General features: G+C 43.1%; 1 protein-coding gene across 6 annotated transcripts in view; it reads left to right on the top strand.

Moving 5' to 3' along the window:
* The first annotated feature begins 8,089 nt into the window (after positions 1-8,089).
* Positions 8,090-23,460, top strand: part of SLC37A1 (solute carrier family 37 member 1) — a 36,289-nt gene continuing 20,918 nt past the window's right edge. Inside the window, exons 1-10 of one of the 6 annotated variants that reach the window (XM_082278588.1) lie at positions 8,090-8,228; positions 9,085-9,133; positions 12,107-12,378; positions 14,500-14,581; positions 15,393-15,519; positions 17,339-17,417; positions 18,238-18,373; positions 19,865-19,941; positions 21,717-21,883; positions 22,916-22,953. In XM_082278588.1, coding sequence (XP_082134714.1) covers positions 12,323-12,378; positions 14,500-14,581; positions 15,393-15,519; positions 17,339-17,417; positions 18,238-18,373; positions 19,865-19,941; positions 21,717-21,883; positions 22,916-22,953 — 762 coding nt within the window. In that variant the 5' untranslated portion in view covers positions 8,090-8,228; positions 9,085-9,133; positions 12,107-12,322. Of the gene's footprint in view, positions 8,229-8,355; positions 8,529-9,084; positions 9,180-12,085; positions 12,379-14,499; positions 14,582-15,392; positions 15,520-17,338; positions 17,418-18,237; positions 18,374-19,864; positions 19,942-21,716; positions 21,884-22,915; positions 22,954-23,460 lie in introns of those variants that run through there. The other 5 variants (XM_082278586.1, XM_082278584.1, XM_082278583.1 and 2 more) reach the window with 5 other exon arrangements.

The following is a 23,460-nucleotide window of genomic DNA, read 5'->3' as shown; positions in this document are numbered from 1 at the left end:
TGGTTGGAAAATGTGGTGGGGGTCACCTTATGCCCTAGATCAAAGCTTCTCCACCCAAACCAGAAGAAAAACAGGGTCATCGCTACACAAGGATACACCATATTCAGGTGAGTTTTCAGAGGTAGGAATCTAAATAGCCAGTATTTAGATAATGAATGAATACTAATAAGGTGTCACTTCTGTGGCAAGTGTCTTTTTGTCTTCAGCTGGGTAAAGATGCAAAAAGAGGAGACTATTGCTAAATACCTCTGTGTTCATAGGAACCAGCTTCTGAGTTAACGTCCAGTTACTCATTTGAGAGCACCTTCCCTTTGAAACAGTTAAGAACACTGAAATTAAATTTTGTTAGCTGGTAGAGCGCTAAGAAGCTATACATTCATTGACTCCAAACTGTATGGTTATTTCTCTTTCCTGCACATTCCCAGCATTTGACTAGGGAAGCCTAATTTGCATAATGTACTGTTAATAAGCAATTGGAGAATATGCAAGCTACTGCTCTGCTGAGCTCCTGCAGAGCTGACATGAGTGCACATTATCTGAAACACAATCTGTGCAGTTCCTTCTTTCTGACTCTTGATGATGCCTCTGTTTCTCCCTTGCACCCAAGACTGGCTAAATTCTTTTATCTACAATAAGGTAATGTCTCTAATTATAAAAGTGCTCACTTGGTCTGTGCATGGCGTATTCATTCTAAGCAGACACTACAGTTCAGAGTGATAAGGGAATTTATGTTTGGAATGCATAGGGAGGTGCTCCCTGTTAAACAAAAGTAACCAGATGTGTCTTTTGGCCTGGAAGGTGATGTGGCCCAGGGAACAGCTGTGACACAAACAGGAAGCAGCGACAAGATATCAGAGTCACTCCCCAGGATGACCACTAATAATGATCATTAACAGCTCTTGCTTATTGTTTCAGAGTTCTGAAAGAAGAAAAGGGTCTGAAGGAGCTCAGTTTTCTTGGGAAACAGCTAACTCTTTCTTTATAAAAGTTAAACTGCTTAGCACCCAGAAGTGGCAGAAGGAACAAATGTATTTATGACAGGATCATTTCACTTAAATAAGGGAGGCATCAGGTAAAGTTTTCTATACCTAGAAACTGTCTTGTGAGAACAACTACAACTTATAAGGATATGTATCATTAATGACAAGAAGAATTTATCTTGTAGTTTCTTGTCTTCCCATTGAATTTGGGTGTATTTCAATGTCAGATTAAAGTTAAGCTTCAGGTATGTCACTTTTGAAAGGAGGGCTGCTATCATCCTTATTTTCCTGTTCTTTTCCCTTTTCTGTCAAAGGACCGATATTCTTAAGGTCCTGCTGATCTTGTATACAAATTTCATTTGTCCAAAGTCCTGAGAGGGTGATTTGTGCTGATTATCTGCTCTCCCCTTGCTGCTGGCTGAGCTGGCAGCTGCCTGCACTGACTGCCAGTCACCCTGGCAGGGACAGCAGAAGCTGCTACAGCTGTGAGTGGCCCTGGGAAAGCTCCTGGTTTGAGCCTGACAGAAGCCCCATAGGGAGCCAGAGCTCCCCTGAAACCCAAAGCCACTTCTGCCAGAGGTGCTTAAAAACAAAGACAATGACACAGGGATGGAGAAGGCTGCTGGAAACATGACCCCAGAAGGTGCCTCCTGTGGAAGAGGACAGCCCCAGATGTCCTTTTATCCTGCCTTGCAGGTCCTCACTTTGATTTTAACCAGAGAGCTCCTCTGCAGAGAGAAATGGCCAAAAAGCATTTTTAAGGCCAGTTATGCTCCTGTTTCTCCTTGGACTTTACCCTCTGTTGGGAGGGGAAGACTTTCAGCAGTGCAGGGGTTTTGCAGGGAAAATGTTGCTGTGGCACACCTGTGAAACAACCTGAAGGCTTCCTTCCAGCACTGACCAAGCTCTGAGAACACACATCGCACAATGAACATTAGAAACGACAGGACTGTTTGTTGACCTCTACGTGTCAATCAGTGTCTTGCTTCAAAGGGGTGATTAAAATACAGCAGGGTGCACACACAGCCTCTGAGATGGTAAATGCAGCATCCTGCTTAATTCCCACTCAGTGCACTTTGGAATTCCTGCCCTCCAGGAGCTCGCTGCTCTCTGCCCCTGTTCTACCATACATCCTTCTTCCAGGGCCACTGCCTCTGTGAGCCAGCTTTTCTCCACCCTGCCAGCAGTGTGGCCTTTTCATCTTCTGCCATCAAAATTAACATGATGAGTGGAGATAATTTGCCTGACTCACAGGTTGGTTTCCTCACTTCACACATTACTCAATCATTCCTGACAGAGTTGGTTGCTCTGGGAGGGCCAGTCCTTGGCACTCAAGTCAGTTTGAGTTTTGCTCTGGGCTCGATTAGAGATGGAAGTGATCCTTCACTGCTTTTGGTAGGGCAGATCTGGGCAGGATTACGTCTTTTGACAAGACTTTAAAGAACAGAAATCTGCGAGGAAATATATTTTTTATCTCTTAGAAGACAGTAATTTACATCTTTCTCCTTATAAAAATGTAATTCATGGCTGGTAACAGACACTAGCAAAGTGTAAACAGGAGCTGTCAGGAAAAACTTAATGAAATCAGTTCTGTTCCTCCTGAAATTTAAATATAAACCAGATTGTTTTCAACAGCCTTTTGGAGGAAAAATGTGGGATTAGGGAATTGAAATCATATCCTAAGGGGAGTTCTTGCTTGGGAATATACATTTCAGGTCTTTTTATTATTCTGCAATATATACTATCAGACACACTCAAAGAATTCAACATATTTTCTTAGGTTATGGGAACAAACGGTGGACAAAGTGGAATTTACTGTCACTAACTTCCATATACTGTTTTTTTTCCATCCAACTCGGAATTAAGCAAGATTCTGAAATGTCAAAATCCTTTGCAAAATGGGAACTTCTCTCCGCACAGCCCTTTTTAAGCTCTTTACTGGCAAAATGAAATCTGCTTACTCTGTGTGTATACCAAGTAAAGATAACTTCTTTCTGTGCTCATAACTAAGTCAGAAAAACAAGCAAATGACCTTTCTAGCCACTCAGTTTACAACTGCCTATTCCAAGTACAATTAACATTGTATAGCCTGAAGGCAGGATGATTCAAAACGCTAAGTTTGTGTGAAATCCATTCTTGAAATACAGATAATGCTTTTTTTGTCTCTTGGCTAAATATGATCTTTCATTTCCCTCCTGCAGATTGTCCTAGGGAAAGTGTTCTGCTGTGTTTATATCCTGCCTCCCATTTCTCTGACCTCAGTGCTCAATTTGAAGTACAGACTGCATTCCATTCTTCAGACATCTGGGAAAGTTGTCAGGATTTTCCTTTTACCTAAGGGGTCTCCCTTTCCACTGAGGTGCAGTAGGGACATACAGAGGTCACTTTGGTTCCATTTAGGAAGTTGTTGCTGCTATCTCTTCTCAAGACTTTGATGACAGTCAACATTACTAGTGATACCAAGAAAGCAGTTGGCATTCATGAGATTAAAAAAAAATCTTATGGTCAGTATAAGAATAGAGCAGCATCAATATTACAATTTTCTCTATTTTTCTCTGGAAGTGTTTTTGGTTGGGTTTTTTTTTCATTAAATAAAACCCCAAGCCTAAGCTTCTTTATTCAGGCAGAGCTTGTAATGACATAAAGCTCAAGCAGCCCAATCTTTTTGTCTATACCCCCTGAAGTCCTAACCTGGTAATTCAGAATTAATTCAATAGACAATAATGAAATGATTGAGGTAGATGGGACTAATTTGCTGTCTCCTCATTCCTGTCAGCTCAAATACCTTCATACTTCCTCTTCTTATTCATGACTTGCAAGGCAATTGCTTCAGTGTAAGCTCTCTGTTCTGGTCTGCTTTCTATTTTACCATGGTTCTGGTATTTGATTTCTACTATACTATGCCTCAGTGCTCCCTTCTCATACAACTACCCTTCAGTGACCAAGTCTGCAAGCAAGGAAAAAGGAAATCTGCTGGCAGCCTACCTGCCGGATTCACTCTGTTTATTCCTCAGCAATTGTTTCTGTAGCCATATCTTGCACCTCCACCCAAATCTCCAGGAAATTTAAGAGTAGAAATAAGGGCAAAATAACAAGAGAAACGATCCCATTTCCTGCAGGAAGCAGAATTAATTCCTCGAGATAAGTTCCTCAAAATAGATTTGTATTTTGTAATGAACGATGGTCTACATGTTTTTGTTGTCTGGATTTTTTTTTTTAATTCTGCATTCTCAGAACAGTCTTGTTCATTTTTCTGTGAGCAGGTGGCTGAAGGTATGAGAGCTGGTCCAGGGAACCTCCATCCCTGCTATGGGAGCCACTGACCCCAGGACCAACAGGTCCTGTGCAGCAGCTCTGCCCAGGACTCCCTTCAGCAGATCCCACCCCAGAAAACACCACTGCTGCTATAGCCACTTTTTTAACAGATACTTCTTTAGATAGTATGAGGTGATTTAACCATCCCACTCTCCAGCCCTCTGGAAAGCCTTGGGAAGAGCCAGAGCAGGCAGAGTCCAATAGACAACTCACAGGTTTCAAATAAATGCTGTTATTTCTATTTGTCTCCTCCAGGCTAACCAATATCTATCTTTATGTAGGTATCTTTATAGAGTTCCACATGTTACAGGGTGTTTTCTTCATAAGTTCCCTTTAGTACTCGGGTATTGCCCTGCTCTGCCTGAATAAAAGCCTGTGCTGGCCCAGTGGTTTTGTCTGCTGGTGTCTTTTCCTAAAGCTACCAGCTGGTGATTCTCACTGGCTTTCTGGCAAGATAGATGCAATGAAAGCACCAGTGTAGAAATTCTGTGGTCATACTAGTGTGGCACTGAGCCAGCACTAAAATTTCTCCTCAACAGGAAGGACATAATGTGCTAACTCAGCTCGACAGCTTCCAGCCCCTCCAAGTGCCAATCTACTCCCAAACATACAGGCACAAACTTCAAAGCCTCTCTTTTTTTTGGCTCTTTTAGATATATATATATATATATTTTGTCTGCCAAAGCTCGATGGCAGGTTATATTTGGATTGCACCCAGTGCTGATGTGAATTGCATATTCAATATTCCAGCTGCTCTGTTGGGAAAACAAAGCATGTAAAACTAATAAAGGCAACAAAAGCCATGATTATATCAGTCCTGAGAATCCTGCTACTTGTGGGGAATGAAGTCTAAGTAAATATAGATTTTTAGATAGTCAAATACTATTTAACAACCCATTATTATGTAAATAAGTTTTGAATTTTCTGTTCCCCTAAGACAAAGCGATCACTCCGTGGCCAAACAGATTAGTCTTTTCCATCTGTGCAATTATGAATCATAAAAGATACTTTTTTATGCAATTTACTGGAAAGAAAATAAATATTTTAATCAGCTAAGGGATGCAATAGTTGTTATCCAGACCTCTGCTCAGCCAGCATCACCTATTCAGTGTAGGAAAGATGATGCTGACATCCACTGACTTCAAAGTGTTTTGCTTTGTGTGGACTTGAGGAGTTAAGAGCACTACTTGTGAAAGTAAAATTTAACTGTCAACTGGGAAATTAGATTATCTCTTCTGAGAGAAGCACCATCACAAACACATGAAAGCATCTGCCAACTCATACATCTTTACTTCTGTTTGCCTTTGCAGACAAGAACTCGTCCTTTTCTATTTCCTCTGGTATGAACATTGCCAAGGGCTTAAAAACCCAAACCACTGCCACACTTTCTACCCACCACAACAATTTCCTGGATGAAATCCTTAATTTGTGCTTCCTTTTGGAAAGCAACTGGCAAAGTGTGATTTCTGTTTGTTTTTCTGTGAGGTTCTAGATTACACATTATTTTAAAATGTGTGTGTGTGTTCTGTTTTTTTAACCATGTAGATCTCCTTTTAATCTCTTCCTGACCTCTGGCCCCCTGCACCAGCAGGCTGTTGTGCAACCAGCAGCACGAGCTCCTGCTGCTCTCTCTCCCTGTATTCCTACTTATTTGATGGCTTCTGGCAATTGTAGCTGCTGGTGACCCACACTGGCATAGCAGAGACAGCAGCTGTGCCAAGTGTGGCAGCCAGCAGGTTTCAGTGATGCCAGGGGAATGGATAACAGGAAACATTTATTTGAATGGGAGATGCAGTTTCTGCTTTAAGTATGAAAAATATCAGGGTTTTCTGTGGCTCTTTGGCTCCTGCTTTTTGCAAGCTGCTTGTAACTGAGAATAGTAAGATAATTAAGCAAGGTCAAGATCTTTAAGGAATTTAAAAAGGGCCAAGGTGACAGCAATTAAAAAAAAAAAAGAGAATTTCACATGATGATAAATAGTTGTTGTGATAATTTGGGATGGCTAACCATGTATACAAATCCACTGTGATGGGTCTGACCTTTTCTGCTGTAAAAAGACACATTTTTTCTTGTGTGTGTGTCTGTGCACCAGTCAGAATAGACAGTGCCTGGGTTCCCTCTGGTGCTGGTGCAAAAGTGCAGCCACATGGTTCATGCAAATCATCTCCTCAGAAGGTAAGATTGGTGATAATCAAGAGCAGTGCATTAGCTTTCCAATTAGGACATTTGTAGCATTTGGGGAAATGGGTTTTTTTAACCTCTGATTCACTACTTAAAAATCTCAGCAAGAAAGATAGAATCAACATGTGCCACCAACGAGCTTTAAAGCAGCAGATTTTACTGCACCAGCCTGCGCTTGCAATGATCTGGGTGCAACTCTGAGACCCTTGCAAATGTGAAAATAAGGGTGAAGGGTTCCTTTACTGACTGGGAGAAGGTGAAGGAAAGATGCCCTGGGATCATGGAGCAAAGCTGAGCATGTGTCTAAGTGTTTAACACTTGGGGCCTAAGTAACATCACACTGGGAGTCAAAGAGTTTCTTTTATTGGTATTCCCACCACAGGCAGTGCAAGATGAGAGGGAAAACAGAAAAAAATTGGACACTTCAGCGTCAGGCACGTGGTGCTCTACAAGGGACAGACTTACACAGATAAACTTAAACCTGCATGAGGTAACTTTAGCAGCTATTTAGTCTTGGATGAAGTAAATAGGGCAGGGTTTTTTGCACTGGTGAGGTGGCCATGATGAAGAAATACAGCTGCAGCAGGAAGTGTGCATTTATTTAAATAAACTGAGCTTTGATACATGGTTTCTGAAACACTGCAGGATCAGGAAACCAGGAGACAACTAAAATACATTCTTTCTTCTTTAATGAAGTCCTGCTGAATATTTCCCTCGGCTTTCAGATGATCTGCTGTATGATCTGTGAACATCTGGCACCAGAAATACCTTCATGTATGTCTGACAGTGCTGCAGGGAAACACGTGTGCACACCTCCCCAGGCCAGGGGCTGCCTGCCTGGGGATCCCACTGCTGGGCAGTGCAGAGAGGTTGGGCCACCACTCTGAAACACCTGGAGAGGAAGAGGCTGCCGGGGTGACAGATGGGGATAGCAGGCACAAGGGAGCAGCTTTTCCCTCTCTGGCAGGACAGGGGTGAACTGGGGCCCTGCCAGAGGCCAGGAGCAGCAGTTCACAATCACAGAACGGTCAGGCTGGAAGGGACCACAGTGGGTCACCAGGTCCAACAAACCTGCTCCAGCAGGGCCATCCCAGAGCCCAGAGAACAGGATTGTGTCCAGACGGTTCTGGAATATCTCCAGTGAAGGAGACTCCATACCCTCTCTAGACAATCTGTTCAGTGCTCGGTCACTGCACAGTGAAGAAGTTCTTCATGCTCAGGTGGAACTTTCTGGGCATCAGTTCCTGCCCGTTGCCTCTTGTCCTGCTGAAGAGCCTGGATCCATCCTCTTGGCACCCTTCTTCAGATAATTATACACACTAATGAGGTGCTCTCTCAGTTGTCTCCTCTCGAGGCTGAACAGCCCCAGCTCCCTCAGCCTTTCCTCATCAGAGAGATGCTCCAGTCCTTTCATCTTCGTAGCCTCCACTGGACCAGTTCCAGGAGTTCCACATCTCTCTTGTCCTGAGGAGACCTGGACACAGCACCCCAGATGTGCCTCACCTGGCCTAAACAGAGGAACAGGATCACCTCCCTGACCTGTTGGCACTGCTCCTCCTAAGGCAAAGGGTTCTCACGGCAGGCTCCTCCTCCGCGGCGGGGAGGGGCCGAGGCCGCCGGGTCCCGCCGCGCAGCTCCGGCGGCGGGCGGCGATCCGCAGCAGCACCCGGCCCGGCCGCTCGGCTCGGCAAGCTGGCAGGAAGAGGAGAAGGTGGAAGGAGGGAGCAGCAGCGCTGGGAACAGCAGCCCAGGGTAGGCTGTGCGGGCGGGGGCGGCCGCGCACCTGCCGAGCCCCCGGCGGGGGCGGAGCGGGGGCGGCTCCTCGGCCGCGGGGCCGCTCGGGAGCGGCGGCTGGGCCGGGCCGGCCGGGGGTGTTGGGGAGCGGCGGCCGCGGAGCTCAGTCACGCTGCCGGCCGCCAGCGCTCCGCCGCCTTTTGTCTCATTTTCTCCCGTTTATTTTTCCACGGGCGGGCGCTGCCCGGAGCCCCCCATCCTGCCGGACGGGGAGGGTCGTTTGGGAGGCGCTCCTCGGTTTCGGGGGTGGCACCGCAGGTGGGTGGCACCGCAGGTTGGTGCCCCGGGGGCGCGGGGCTGCCGGCGGGACCCGAGACAGAGCCCGGCCCTGCCCTGCTCGACACCTGCCCTGGCTGTGGGTCCCCGAGGAAGGCGGTGCTGCCCCTTCCCCGGCTGGGCTTCCGCTGCCCTTGACCTTTGGGATGGCTGGAGCCGCTCTGGTCTGTCCTGCGGGTCCCAGAGCACCAGCTCACCGTGCGCTCACAGGGGCTGTAGTCCTATGTGGCTAAGGCACGGTGAACCCTTTTCCCCCCTGTATTAAATAGAGAGAACGCGGCTGTATAAGGCCCCAGAGCGATGGATTTGGCAGATTCTGGTTCAGGTGCAGAGCTGCCGGGTATTAAGCACAATGTGCATTTGATGCGCGTGTGTGCGGAGGCGTTTTGAGCCCTTAAGGACACCCCGGGGAGGGTTTGGTTACCCAGTGTCTGCAGACACAGAATTAATCTCAGCCCCGGGGAGCTGCTCTGTGGCTGGGCAGGACCTTCCCGCTGCCTCTCCAGCACAGCTGATCCAGGGTTTGCCGTGTTTGCAGGGGGGAAGAGCCGCTCACCAGTGACTGTTTTCCTGAAATAGGGAGGAAGGTATGCTTCAGCCACTGCAGCAAAGGCACAATACCAAGTTTGAAAGGTAAATACGGTTTCAAAGTAAATACCGGAATATGGCTTTGTACATTGCAGTGCAGCAAGGAGGAAGTGGAGGGTTGGTTTCACTGTCGACAGAAATACTTGCTGAAAATGAAAGAACATTAAAAAAGTTTGTGTGATTGAATGGGGTGTTTTCCTTGGGCTTCATCAGTAAATCTGAAATACAGAAAATGTGTTGGTAAACTACTGGTTATATGTTGTAGCCTATTAGTGTAATTTCTGAAGTGTAGCTTGATTTTTAAATCTGCTTTAATCTACAGTAAAAGATGATCTTTACAAACTGTTATTACAAGTTTTATTGCCACAAATTTCTTTGCTTATGGGGAGGATGTTTTTTATGTTTATTAAAATGCACATGAATGTCGGAGGAACTTAAGGATGTGTGGAGACAGAGATAAGTTGTTGACAGGTAAATGAGAACTCAGGTGTTTCTGCCTGTGGTACATAAAATGAAATCAACCCCTGTCAGATAGAGTTAGGCTGCAGTTCTCTCTGTGCTGCTGATAGTCCAGTCATCTGTGCTGGGGAGTGACTGGGATCCTTGTGATGGGATTTATGGTAAGGATACACTGCTGGGAGGTGGTGTATGATCTGTGCAGCAAGTGCACAGATGTGCAACCTGGCGTGACCACTGAGCACTGAAACCTTTTGTAAGATGTGTGAAGTCTTTTCCTGCTTGCACTAGAGCTGTTAAATAGTAACCTGCTAAACAATTGCTTTGCTATAATGATAATTGCCCTGTCCCATTATATTTTAAGAGAGCTGTTTAAGGAGGTGTTTGACCTCAGGTGTTGTTCTTTGCTGGCCTCTCACGTTTTTTTCCACTAGATATTTTTGTCACCTCACTTGGTATGATCAGTGAAATCATTTTGGTGTTTGGGAATACTGAGAGAGATGAGAAAAGGGGTTTGAGGTCATCCTGAAATTGATCTGTTACTGCTGGAAGAAAAATTCACTCCTGGTGTGAGCTACCTATGCCAACCTCTTTTTCTCTTTCCCTTTTTTCTCCCACTTGGAGCTATCTGCAGCTCATTTCAATCAAACACGGATTACTGATGAGAAATTGTTGTTTTGAAATGGAAATTTTGAAATCTAACTAACCAGCTGTGGCTGTAAGGGGCAATCTCACCTTTTAGTCCTTGTCTTTATGCTTCTGCTGCCTTGGATTCATCCTACATGGCAATTTTGTGACCACAGAATGAGTTAATATTCTCTATTGGATCAGCTGTATTTCAGGGCAGGATTTCTGATGGATCAGGCACCTGAACCATGGCTGTAGGACTACAAGGTCTGACACAACAGGCAGGGATCTGTATCTGGAGTTGGGAGAGCAGGGGGTGGGGTTGCACTTTCCCTAACCTCCTCAACCTCAGAGAGGAGGTAGAAAACTCCTGTTGGATAGGAATGATTATGGGGTTTGACTAATTGCACAATCTGATTCAGGACCAGGGAGGGGGTGGAACATGCCAAACGAGATTAGCAAGTCAAATCACTCTTAGGGTAGGGAGGTGGCAAGCTGAACCAGGACACTGTAGAAAAAATAGAGGTATGACAAAAATGTGTTAGCATAAAGGAGCAGAGCCTTGATCTTCTGGTGGGATACTCTGTTATGTAAAGAGGGGGTAGTGTTCCTCCATCCCTGGGGAGAAGGCCTGTGTGGGTGGTGAAGCTTTCAAGTTGCCAGCTTGGACATAGCAGATCCTGTTCGGTGTTGTCACTTACCTGGCTGAGGAGGAGCAGTTTGGATTTCTGTAGTAAGATGGGGCAGTGAAGATGAGAGGAGAGAGTCTCACACCTTTGCCTGCCCTGTGGCAGCCCCTAAAATTCTCAGGTGAGCACCAACCGTGGGTTTGGCAGTTGTGCTTTCTTGCTTTGGCTCACCTCCCGTTGTTTACCAGGAGAGCTGATCCTGAATCCTGCCAGCTTCCTGTCAGGAGCACGGCAGTGGCTGGTGCTGACATTAACCAGGGCTGCCAGGAGGGTGGCGGGGTTGTTGCAGACCCTGGAGTGTCCCCTGGCATCCTGCTGGGGTAGCTCGGTTTGTATGTGTGAGTTGTGGTCACACCTTTTGCATACAGCTCCTTTTGCCACCTGACTCAGCAGCTGCCTGAGCTGCTGCCAGGTCACAGTGCAGCCAGTTCCTGTTGCAGTACCTGTAATAAAGTGTGGGGTTTTTTATTGTCGAGGGGCTTCAGCCCACGTTGGAACAAACAGGAGGAGCTCTGTGATGCTTTAAACCAAACTGCCACAGTCTTGTTCTTCCCCGTGTGTTAAGGACACACATGGTCCTGCCTTCTCCCTTCTGCTGGTGTAGGGAGCTTAAGTGGTAAAAAAACTTGGTTTTTTTCCTTTTCCAAGTTTTCTGGCTATGTAGAGCTTTGTGCAGTGCTGATACTGGGTCAGGGAAATGGGGTGGAAGAGGGAGTGCTGGTCAAGCCTTGCTGGCAGCATTGTTCAGCAGCACCCACTCTCAAGCTGGAGGAGTCTCTCATTCCAGGCTGGAAACACTACAGCCATTTTTGAACAAATTGCAAGCTCATGAATGTTTCTGATGTGCTCAAACAGATCTCTGTGAGCTGGGAATTGCTTATTTGTAGTCATTCAGGGACAAAAGTGGAGTGTTTTGATGTAAGCTGGCTTTGGATCAAGTTTTGAGTACATCTTCCCTTTGTGTCTCCACTGCTTTGTACTATGCCAAGCTCTCAAAATAAATTATAAATTATAAAAACCAGAGAAGGCTGCAATTTGTATAGGCTTAAAATTCTCCACTGCATTTTTGATGTAAAGGTTAGTGATGTTAATTACTTGCCTCTGAAATAGATAATTGCTGATTCAAATGTTATGATTAGAAAATATCCCAATAACTTGACCACACTATTTACTTACCAGCTTCTCTTGTTTGAAGATCAGCAGTAAACAAAGGCAGAGTGAAGAATTTGCCACGTCGTGACTGAAGGTAAAAGGAAAAAAAAAACCTACAGGGAGATCAGCTCAGCAGCAGATATTCCACATTTGTGGCATCCAGAGGTTTTGGGGGGATCTTTGGTACGCTTCCAGAAGAAACAAATAACGCTGTCACACGTACATCATTGTGTCACCTAAAATCTGGTGCCAGCTGTGGTGTAGATGGCTCAGCTTCCTCCTGGGATTCGTTTCATCACTTCATTCTCACGAGATCAGTGGTAAGTCTTGAAGTGTTGGTGGTGATCTTTGCTGTGGACAGTGTGAGTTTGTATCTGCTGTCTTGCTCAGAATTTTTGCTTTTTCATTGCTTAATACATACAGGAAGAACATACAGTCAGTTGTATAATAAATAAATATTGCTGACATATAAAAAGTGAGGTTCTTTGTTGGGAAACCCAGACAAACCCTTACTAGTCAAGTGTGCTGGAGAATAAAGCCTTTTGTCCTTTTCTGTGCAAGGTATGTATTTGAAAGGATAAATTGCATTTTCAAGCTCCTAGGTGGGAGGAGTGCTCAAGATTAGCTTTCTTTTCTTAGCCAGAAGTGTATTTTCTCCCCAATAACTTGATGTGTGATACAGACTTGTACAATTACAGTGCTAGTTCTTGTGATTCCATGAAGATTTTTGCCTTTTCTTTTATACCCCTGTTATACCTTTTTACAACTTCTGTATTTTTAGTGCTTTTTGCCTACATTCTTGGACTTGTTTGTTCAGCTAGGAGACTGAACATTTTAGAAGCTTTGTAGCCAGGGATCAGTGTGCCCCAGAGCCCAAGGTCCTCTCCAGAACACATTCTGTAAACCAAGAGAGAACCACCCAGGGGAAGGTTCCTTGGGGAGGGGGGCTCACTCGAGCCTCTCATTGGGGAATCTTTGATAGATCTGCAATTAGTAAAACCCATAATGTTATACCCGATCTTTTGGGGCTGTGCACTGTGGTGTGCATTTTGGTGCATTTGACCTGGATGTGTGCACCTGGGGATCCTTAAAATAAATACCAAGGTAAAATCCCTTTTTTCCTTCTAACTGTGTTTGACTCTTGATTTTAAGACCAGGAAAAGGCATCACTTGCTACTGCAATATTAAAAAAATAAAAAGCAACAAAACTCCCCAGCAAAACCAAACAAAAATCAAATCCTCCTTGCTTTAGGAAAACTAATCCTGGAAGCTTTATGGCATGTGCTTTCTGAGATAGAATACTGAGTCAATTGTGTGTGAATAACAAAAAAATAACAAATGAAAGACCAAGCACTTTCCATCTGAGCAATTTTATCATGTGTTTTCTCTAGTTGAGCAGCAGGAACAAAGTAATTTCAGTTTTATCCCTTGTGAGGATGTTTTCAGTCGTGAGGGTGAATAACTCAGCTCATGGGATGGCTCTTTTTAATGCCCCTGTGAATATGCCAGAACTATAAAACAAGACCCTGGTTATGTAAAAGTTCATAAGGCAAAAAATGATTGAAAAAGGTTCATTAAAAATCAGGGACTGTAGCAGGCAGTGTGATATCAGATATTTGTGTGTATATATGTACTTTTATTTACAGATGTTATTTTTAAGATTGAGGCTAGAAGGAGCCAGTAGATACACTCTGGGTACTTTTAAAAGCACAAATCCACAAAACACTCTCCTTAAACATCTGAGATTGCAGGTAGAGAATAGAATAAATCAGATTAATGTCTTTGTTTAATGCTTGCAGTGACAGTGAGATTCAGATGCCCTTTTAATTTAGCTGAACAGTAGAGAAAGTCCCAAGGATGCCAGTGAGGCACAAAGGAGAATTCCTTCCCAATCCCAAAGCTGCTCAATTCTGTTCCATGTGCTCCAGTGTCAGTCCCATTGTCCATCTCTAGAAATGACTGATTTCTATTGTTAGAGGAAGGCAAAAGATCCTAAAAGCAGTAAGAAAAGAAGGAACACCCCACAATATCCAAACTGACAATTGAGAGAGCCATCACTTATGTCCTAGTAATACCACAAAACCCAGCGAGACAGGGAGGTGTGCAGTCTGATTATCAGTGTGTTTAAAGTTGAACTGATATTTTATAGCCCCCAAAGGAGGGTTGCAAACAAGGCAGGTCAGCTCTGTGGGCTCAGGGTGCTGCCATGTTGTCCTGCCTGCTCCCGTGTGCCACCAGGCTCCCTCCCAAAGCCTCATCAGAGCAGATGGGAAGGAGCATAACTGGGAGGGTGGTTCTTCAGTCTGCTGGAGAGCACAAAAAAGCTGTCTTCCAGTATTCCATATTATCAATGATTTGTGTAATGTTTTTTGTGTAACTTGGGGTTAAAAGAAAATCTAAATAAAATAATTTCCAGGTTGTTTTTTTTTTTTATATCGTAGGTATAGAGCTTTCATTTTCTCTCTCACTTTCCTGCTGTATGCCAGCTTCCATCTGTCAAGGAAACCTATCAGTATAGTGAAGGTAAGAGAGGTGGTGTCCTTGTTTAAACATCCTCCTGCTCCTGTCAGACACAGATGTCATTGTCTTTTTCAGTATTTCCTGTTGTGAAAGGCAGGGTTAAACTTTAGCTTGAAATGCCTTCAAGATGAAAGACTGATAAAGCTGGTACACAGTGATATTTGCTTGGTAAACTTTAGTGAGACCACACCTAGAATATTGCGTGAGAGTCTGGGTTTTGGGCTGGAAACAGCTGTCCCTACACTTCATTCATGTGAATTAATCTAATTAGAGATATTTGAGAGGTTTACATTCTTATGGTTGAGAAAAGTTGCTCATAACTGATGAGTTGAAGATTCCACTGGCATTTCCAAGAGCGTTCCCAGTACTGTTGAGCATCGTAATCATCGTTGTCTGTACCCTTGTGACTGTTCCCAGTGAAGCTGATGACACAAACTCTCTAATTTTGGGTTTGTTACTTTAATCTTCAGTGTTTGTAGCTTGTGCCAAACACAAACCAAATCCCCCAGTGCTGTCTTGTATAAAACTGATGAGTAACAATGGGGAAAGTACTTGATGTTACTGCAGAATTTCAAAGTTGTCACTGTCAGAAACACCAGGTTACAGTAGAATGTTTTTTCTAACCATGCCATTACTCCTTCATGTAATGGTGGCTTCACCCAGCAAAATACCAAGCAATTAATAATGGCCAACAATTTCACTGATTTTGGTGGGTTTGACACGGGTACTTATAAATCTAGAATTGTTAAATTTCTTGCTGTAGGAGAATTATCAGTCCCCAATTTTCCATTTTCACATGTCCTTTCTGTTTCAGGGAGAGCTGCACAAGCATTGTGCTGCTTCACATGAAGTTGAGGTTGACTCCTACAAAGAATATGCTGCCCAGATCCAGCCTGTCAAAAAGCCATTTAATGCCTCTCAGTGTGGTTGGGAACCATTTGGTAAGGCTTGGGTTTTTTTGGTTTTCTGTTTTCCTTTCCTAATAATGAGCTGATATTCGTAATTAGATTATTTGCTTCTAGCTGTTTCTTCACATATGGGGGGATGTGCATGGAAGGGGTGTTTTGTTTTCCATGTCCTCACTCATTTCTCCACAGAAAGTGAAGTCGTGTCTTACCTTATGATGTCTTTGCTACTTAAAGTCACTTAAATTATATTATTTTACTTGTTAAAGCTATGAGATGGTTTCAGTAGATCAGTTTTCAGTCAGAAAATGGGATTTGTCTTTAGAATGTCTATTAAGGAAAAAAGGGTGAAGAATAAAATCAATCATTATCATTTTCTGCTTGTTTAATTCAAGGTCCAGCAATCTTTTAAGTGAAATTACTTGGTGCTTATCTAAATTGGAACTTTTCAGAGTCCTTATCTGCCTGAAAGAATATTTTCCTCTCTGTTTTAATGAAGAAAAAGAGGAGACTTTATTGCACGAGAGACTTGACAACTTATTGGATAGCTTATGAACCTGGCCTTTCACTTGAATAGAAGAAAAAATATTTGCCTACTGAACAATTAAAGTTTAATTTAATCGTATTTGACTTTAAATGAGACTTTGAATCATTCCTTGACACTTTTATTGCTACCAGGAACATCAGTGGAACAGATTAGTCCATTCTGTCAAGGTGCCAGTCCACCCCAGTCTGTGTAACCATACATTCCAATAAGTCTTTAATTAGCAATTAAAAAAAGGTCCTGCTCTCTACAAAGTTAATTAAAGATCTGAGCTCTGGGGTTTCTGTGGACAAAATGCAGTGTATTAACTGCCTGCTGCAGGCTCTGCTGGAAAAATTTAATCCCCCAGGTGGGATGCAGTTAAACTTGGGGAGTGTTTCTTGTCCCTGGGCTGGGGGGTTGAGTTTGTTTGTCTGAAACATTGATTGACTTTTTTTAATGGAGACTTCTGAGCCCAACTGTCCTTCTTTTTTCATGGACATTATTGCCAAGCTGCCCCTTTGGAATGGCACTCTAGACTTGTTCTTTCAGCTGTTTTTCAGGCAAAGCTGGGAGTGACACTGAAAGAAGGAATATGCTTTAGTATCTGTGACTTCATGGTCAAAGCCAATGGCAATTCTGGCGATTTATTGCAAATAAATATACAAACTGTCTATGTGGGTATGAGCTCAGGTCCCTTGAGACTTGACTTGGTGTTTCCATCTGGGTGGAGCCCCTTCTGCTCCCTCCATCCTGTCTGCAGTTCCCTTTTAGGTGTGATTATGGTTGTTTGTTCTACAGGGCAGAACTCTGGGGTTTTTTTAAGCAAAACTTTTCTGTGCTTTGTGAATAGCTGGAAAATGAAATGCAAGAGGCTTTAACCATTTAAAAAAAATATTAAGATGATTCTTTGAAAGACTTTATAATGGATTTTTTTTCAGCCTTTTTGACTCCTAGGACCTCATGCTTTTGAAACTCATCTTTCCACTTTTAATCAAATCTGTTAAATTGGATTTTGGATTTTCTTTTGCCTAAGGCCTCATAAGAAAAGGGCACCTTGCCAGTAACTGATGTTTCTTCTCTTCCAAAATGCTGTTTTAAATAAGGTAGAATTTAGGATGGGTCTACCAATACTTTCCTGATATGTTAGAGGCAGAAGGGGTTTTTTTTGTTAAATAAAACATCGGCAAAATGTTTGCTGAAGTCTGAAAGTGCCTACTGAAAATTAAATGTCAGTGCGCGTTCACTGACATTTTTCTTGTCATGTATAGAAATGGTTGGGAGGTAATTAGTACATTTAAACTGATAATTTGTTTTGAAAATTATTCTTAGATAAGAGCAACTACAAACAGTTACTGGGAGCGCTGGATTACTCATTTTTGTGTGCATATGCAGTTGGAATGTATTTAAGGTAAAACCCCACTCTCTTTACTGTTTATTTATGAGGCTGTGTGACTTCTGAGATATTTTGCTTTCCTGCTGCAGAGTTTCTGAGAGAGAGTGAGAAATTGATTGCTGAGGGGAAAAAGACCAACATGATTCTGAGCCCCAGTGTCTCAATCTCTGATACATAGAATCTTGATACACCAATCTTGACTGCCTTGTGCAGGAATATTTTCCAGGCTGAAGTCTAGCCTGTCTTTTTTTCATGCAGAATATAAAGGAATATGCACTGGAATATCTGTCCTCAAACTTAATCAGTCTTCCAGTTGCACTGATTGGGTTAAAATGATTGTCCTGGCTTTCTTTAGAGTCAAAGAATGGAGCAGATGTCTTCTAAAAATAATACCAAGCCCATCTTAAAGCGTGTAGTCTTAGCTGCTGTTTGGAGATGCTTCTTTTTATTGACTAAAGCCAGACCCTTTATGAGTAGAATTGTTAGCAAGGGAGACAAGTCTCACTTCAGATGGCTGGAGACACATAATTTGGAAAACGACTCTGTAAGTAAATGGCTTTGAATGTGCTCCAGATGGGTATCTTCTTGAAAGATGGTTGTGCAGATGTCAGAACTTAGCAATTAATGAACTTGAAATGTTTTGTTGGGTTTTTTTTTCTCTGTCAAGTGCTAAAAATTGCTCCTTTGCTACTGCAAAGGCAACCAGCAGTTACCAGTACGGTTTCTCCTCAACCAGAATTAAACAACACAAAATATTCTTCATTTGTGAAGGTTTTTGGGGTGTGATCTCATTTTTAATTATGGCTTTTCTCTTTATTTCCTTCCCTGTTCCAAGTGGACTCATAGGAGAGCGGCTGCCCATCCGGTACTATCTGACAGGGGGGATGCTTGCCAGTGGACTCTTCACTGCAATGTTTGGATTGGGTTATTTCTATAATGTACATAATCTCTGGTTTTACATAATGGCCCAGGTAGGCACAGTGTTAATTTAGACACTCAGAGTTCTCGTGGTGCTGTTCAGGGTAATACCGGGGATGTTTCACTTGCACACAGTGATGAGTGGTTGGGTGGGAGGATGTAAATGCTGGAATATGTTGTTGATGACAGGCAGAAGTGATAGAGTGGATACCCCCAGGTATTTATTTTTGAAAAACGGTGGGGTTTTTTTGTTTTAGTGGAAGAAATCTTTGAAAGCAAATTAGTGTGTTTCACTCTGTGTCAAATCAGTGATCAAATCTTTGCAAGCTTAAATGCGGGCGAGTTTTAAAACAAGCATATTTACTTCTGTCAGTCTGCCAAGACCTGAGTGACACATCTTGGCTTTCTCTGCAGGAAAATTGCATTTATACTGCTAATGATGAGCAGGCTCCCACACTGGTGTGGCTGGGAACAAGCAGTTTATGTAACGAGATTCACTATTTGAGGTTTTTCAGAGCTCTGATCAGGTGTCACAAGAATTTTTACTGTTGGCCTGCAATGGAATTTAGGTCAGGACCAGGGTAGGGTTGGCTCTGGGGCCATTTTGGACCGGTCTGCACCTTGCACTGCTGCTTTCTGTGTTGTTGCAGTAACACTCTCACCTCTGGCACGTCTGCATGGCACTGAGCAAGGTGGCATGCAGAGATACTAACCTGGGCACAGCACTTCTGTAACCTTGTCACCAATTAATCTGTCACTGCCCCAGCCCTCTTGGATCAGGTGTTTTCCAGGACAGGAGCTCCCTGCTTTAGGGTTGAGCTGACTGTCTCTGCCCTGTGGGATGTGGTCAGTGAGCCCTGTAATTCCAAGGGTGGTGTGACATCACCAGCCCCATTGGTTTTTGTTGGGTACAGTGAGGTTGGGTTTTGTTGCATGTTCAAATGTGAGATTTTGCATTGTGATATTTGTGTCATGGTGCATTTGTAGAGAGGGAGCTTTTTAGGAGTTGAGAGGAGTTAAAGTTCTGTGCAACGTGGAGGCTGAAATAGTTCTTACTTCATCCTGAGTATATTAAGTAAATTCCTCCTCTCTGTTTATTTGCAGGTGTCTGTTAAGCATTTTAAAGTTATCCAGTCTCCCCTAAAGTTGCCTTTTTTTTCTGCTTTATTTGATTGCAAACATGCTTTGCCATATGCTCAAGTTGAGATAAGTGTTGTGCTGCTGCTTGAGTGTGGGGAATTCACTTCTCTGCTCAGCTCAGAGCAATGTGATTTTTGGTAAGCATGTGACTGAATTACAGTATTCTGTGAATTAAATCATAAACTAATTATAGAGATGTAAGTAGAGGAAAGAATCTCTGCAAAACTTTGTAACTTGTTTATTCTTGGGGAAAAAAAAATGTCTTCAAAACCCCCCACTAAATTTCTAAATTCAAAGCATTTGTGTAGACTTCCTTTTCCCAATGCAACACTTGGCAGGAATGGTGTAGGAACATGATTTATGGCAGGGAATGTTTATTTATTATTATTTGTATATACTTTCAGATAGCTAATGGGTTGGTGCAAACCACTGGCTGGCCGAGTGTCGTTACATGTATTGGCAACTGGTTTGGAAAAGGAAGGTAAATGATAAATAATCCAAAGTTTTGGAAGTACAGATCAATACATTCTGGGCTGTGATATTGTAATCAAATGAAATATCTTTCTTTGGCTTCTGTGGGGTTTTTTTTTTGGGATGAAACAAGCAGTTAGGTAGAGTTTTGAGAGGCGTTTCCTTTGTTATGCTGATTAATTTATATATGAGTTTGAAACTGTCTCACTCATGTCAAAACTGTGTTCTGTGGTAGCTCTTTTTCAGATGAATTATTTCCGAATTTTATTAGAATAATTCTTGCAAATATAAACAGTCTAAAACTACTCTGAGTAAAGGCTGTTATTATGCCACTTTAATGTGGAATTTCCTGTGTTTTCATTTGTGTTTCAAAACAGTTGTCAGGGCAGAACTGTAAAAAATACCTTTGTGCAATGTCTTTTTTTCTAACACACTTACATAAACTTGAAAATTTAATATAAAAGACAAAATACATATGGCACCTGATTTAACCTTTCTTTTATCACCTTCTTTAAATCATCTGCTTGGGGCTTTTTTTTTAATCTTAATCCTTTACAGAGATCACTCATGATGTTTATTTTGTCACACCATACAGTAATTTTCCATAAATTTTGCAAGAGCTGCATGCCAAATCCACTGGCTCTGATAATGGTTGATGCATGTAGCATATAATAATGCTACTATGGTACCATCCTTTCTATATGTAGAGTGTTATTGTCTCAGTTCCAGAGAAGGATGTACTGAAATTCGGTATTTAATTTTTATATAAACCACAGGGTAGTTAAGACTATATAGGCTCAAACTAATTTTCCATTAGGAAATGCAGAGAATGGTAACTGTAACAATACTGAACAAAACCAGTGAGTTTGTGCAAAATAAATACATTTATTCAGGTTTTGCTTTGTGCAAAAGCAGCATCCTTTGCTTTTTGGATGCCCCACAGTGGACTGATGAGTAGGGCTGTGGTTGGAATGTCAGTGACCTGGTTTCATTCTGCTATAAATCCCATGAAGCATGAGCAGACCTCTTAGGTCTTGTCTTCAGACTGTGGAAAAGGTTTAGGTTTGTTCAAGTTAGGCTACTCCAGATAAAATCCTGCTGAGGGCAAGGCAGCTTTCCCACGACTTACAAGGGAAAAAAAATCCCTGCTGTCATGATTTCAATGGGATTTTTGTGGTTTACCTTAGCTCAGCTGGAGCTGATGTACAGCAGCTCTAATCTGGGATTTCCAGGCAGACAGGAGCCTGATGTGTGTGTTAGCCAAGCTTGTGCAGGTGTCATCTTCTACCAGAGCCCAGCAAGTCCAGAATGGGATCAGAAAATACTGAATTTGCCCCACATATCCTGTACAGTTTGATTTCTTCTACTTGATAAGTGTGACACATCCTGCAAGCATCAGATTATTGGTGCAATGTGTTTGCAGGAGGATTTTTATTCCCAAAAGCATCAGACTTGGTGTCCACATGCTACACAACCTGAGCATACTTGTTTTAATCAAAGAAACTATCCAGAAATAGGCAAGCCCTAGTGGTGTTTTTAAATGGCAGTAAGTACAGGATGAATTTTGTCATGCACAGAGTATTTACAACAGTTTTATTAATATTTAGGTGCCTTGAAATTGCCAGATGGGGATTGTAGCATAAATAATCACTTAAAGAATTGTAAGACTGCAAATATTTCAGTGACACCACAGATGAACAGCCATTTTGATACACTTTTATCAAGAGATCAATGCTTATAATAAATGTTTGTGTGTGGTTTTTTTTTTTTTTTATTTAAATGCAGGAGAGGTTTGATCATGGGAGTCTGGAATTCACACACTTCAGTGGGGAATATCTTGGGATCCTTGATTGCTGCTTACTGGGTGTCCACGTGCTGGGGTCTCTCCTTTGTGGTGCCTGGGGTCATCGTGGCTGTCATGGGGGTTGTGTGTTTCCTGTTCCTTATTGAACGTGAGTGCTTCAGTGGGACAGAACCATGGAGGGCTCATATTCCTCAAGCTGTGCCCATGCTTAGAGAACTTCTTCCCAGAACACTTGATGGAGAAGAGCCTGTGTACCTCCAAAGAGTTTATACAGTCAGAATCACAGAATCACTGAGGTTGGAAAAGCCTTCCAAGGTTATCAAGTCCCAGCTGTGCCCGGTGCCCACCTTGTCCCCAGCCCAGAGCACTGAGTGCCACCTCCAGCCCTTCCTTGGACATCTCCAGGGATGGGGACTCCAAACCTCCCTGGGCAGCCCCTTCCAGTGCTTGACCACCCTTTCCATGGAGAAACTCTTCCTGATGCCCACCCTGAGCCTGCCCTGGCCCAGCCTGAGGCCGTTCCCTCTCCTCCTGTCCCTGTTCCCTGGGAGCAGAGCCCGACCCCCCCGGCTGCCCCCTCCTGTCAGGGAATTATGGAGAGAAATAAAACACCTCTGAACCTCCTTTTCTCCAGGATGAGCCCCCCAGCCTCCCTCAGCTGCTCTTCATCTGATTTGTGCCCCAGACCCCTCCCCAGCTCTGTTACCCAGAAGGTCCCCAGCACCCCTGACAGAATAACATTCCAGAGCTCAGCCCACTGCCCTGTCATTAGCTCTTGTGTTGATAAATGATTTCAGTGTATCTTAGCAGAACGGCCCACCTGGCTGCAGTGCATATTCTGTGCTACCATTCGACCCATGCCATCCATCCTCTGTGCTATGAAATACAGGAGTCAGCTGATGAGCAGGTTTTGACACTTTAATTTAGAAATTAAAGAGGAATGCCCCATCCTGTCCCTGTGCAGATTTGGATGTCAATGTTTTACTGTGACTGTCCTGTCTCAGGAAGAGAAGTCCTGCAGATATAACTATAATTCTGTCATGAGCTGGACTGCCAGAATAGCATTTTTTATCTGTACTGTCAGTTTATTGTCAGTAAATTACACTATTTGAAAGTGTTTTAAAAGAGATCTTCCTTAGGCTTGTTTTCACCATAAACTATGTATGGTATTTTATTTCAGATCCTAAAGATGTCAGTTGCTCCTGCACACCGTCCAGTGTAAGTGAATGCATTTTCTTTTTTGATTTTTGCCTCCTAATACACACATTTATTAGGATAGTTCTGGAAATCAGATTGTCTGGGTGCCCCTTTTGTGCCAGGCTGTTATAACTGATCCTGTACTTGAGGCAAGGATTGGTCTTCTGTGCTTCACTGGTAAACCAGGAGCTTATTTTCTCTCAAAGCAAGTGAATCAAGAGGTGAATTAATTTGTTTTAAATGAAGTTTTGGAACAAATGATCTTATGACAGTAAACCAAGTCAAAACAAATATCTTCTTTTGTGTTTTATTGAGTTTTCTTACTTTTCTTCAGTCTTCCTGAGCACCTTCCTAGGGTGTTTTATGTGCTCACAATTAAGTATTTTAGAAAGTTGTGTCAGTGGTGGAAAGACGTCCCTTGGAAATCCCGAGTTGCTGTGTGAGAAGATGATTCCTTTCCTGCCTCGTGTAGCTGTGACCCAAGAGGAGGGAGACAATCCAAATGGAATTGGAGAGAAGGAAAAAGCA

Source organism: Coloeus monedula (assembly GCF_965178545.1).
Source record: "Coloeus monedula genome assembly, chromosome: 3".
NCBI lineage: Eukaryota > Metazoa > Chordata > Aves > Passeriformes > Corvidae > Coloeus > Coloeus monedula.
The sequence above is the reverse complement of the archived record's forward strand: the minus strand, read 5'-3'. Positions and strand labels throughout refer to the sequence as shown.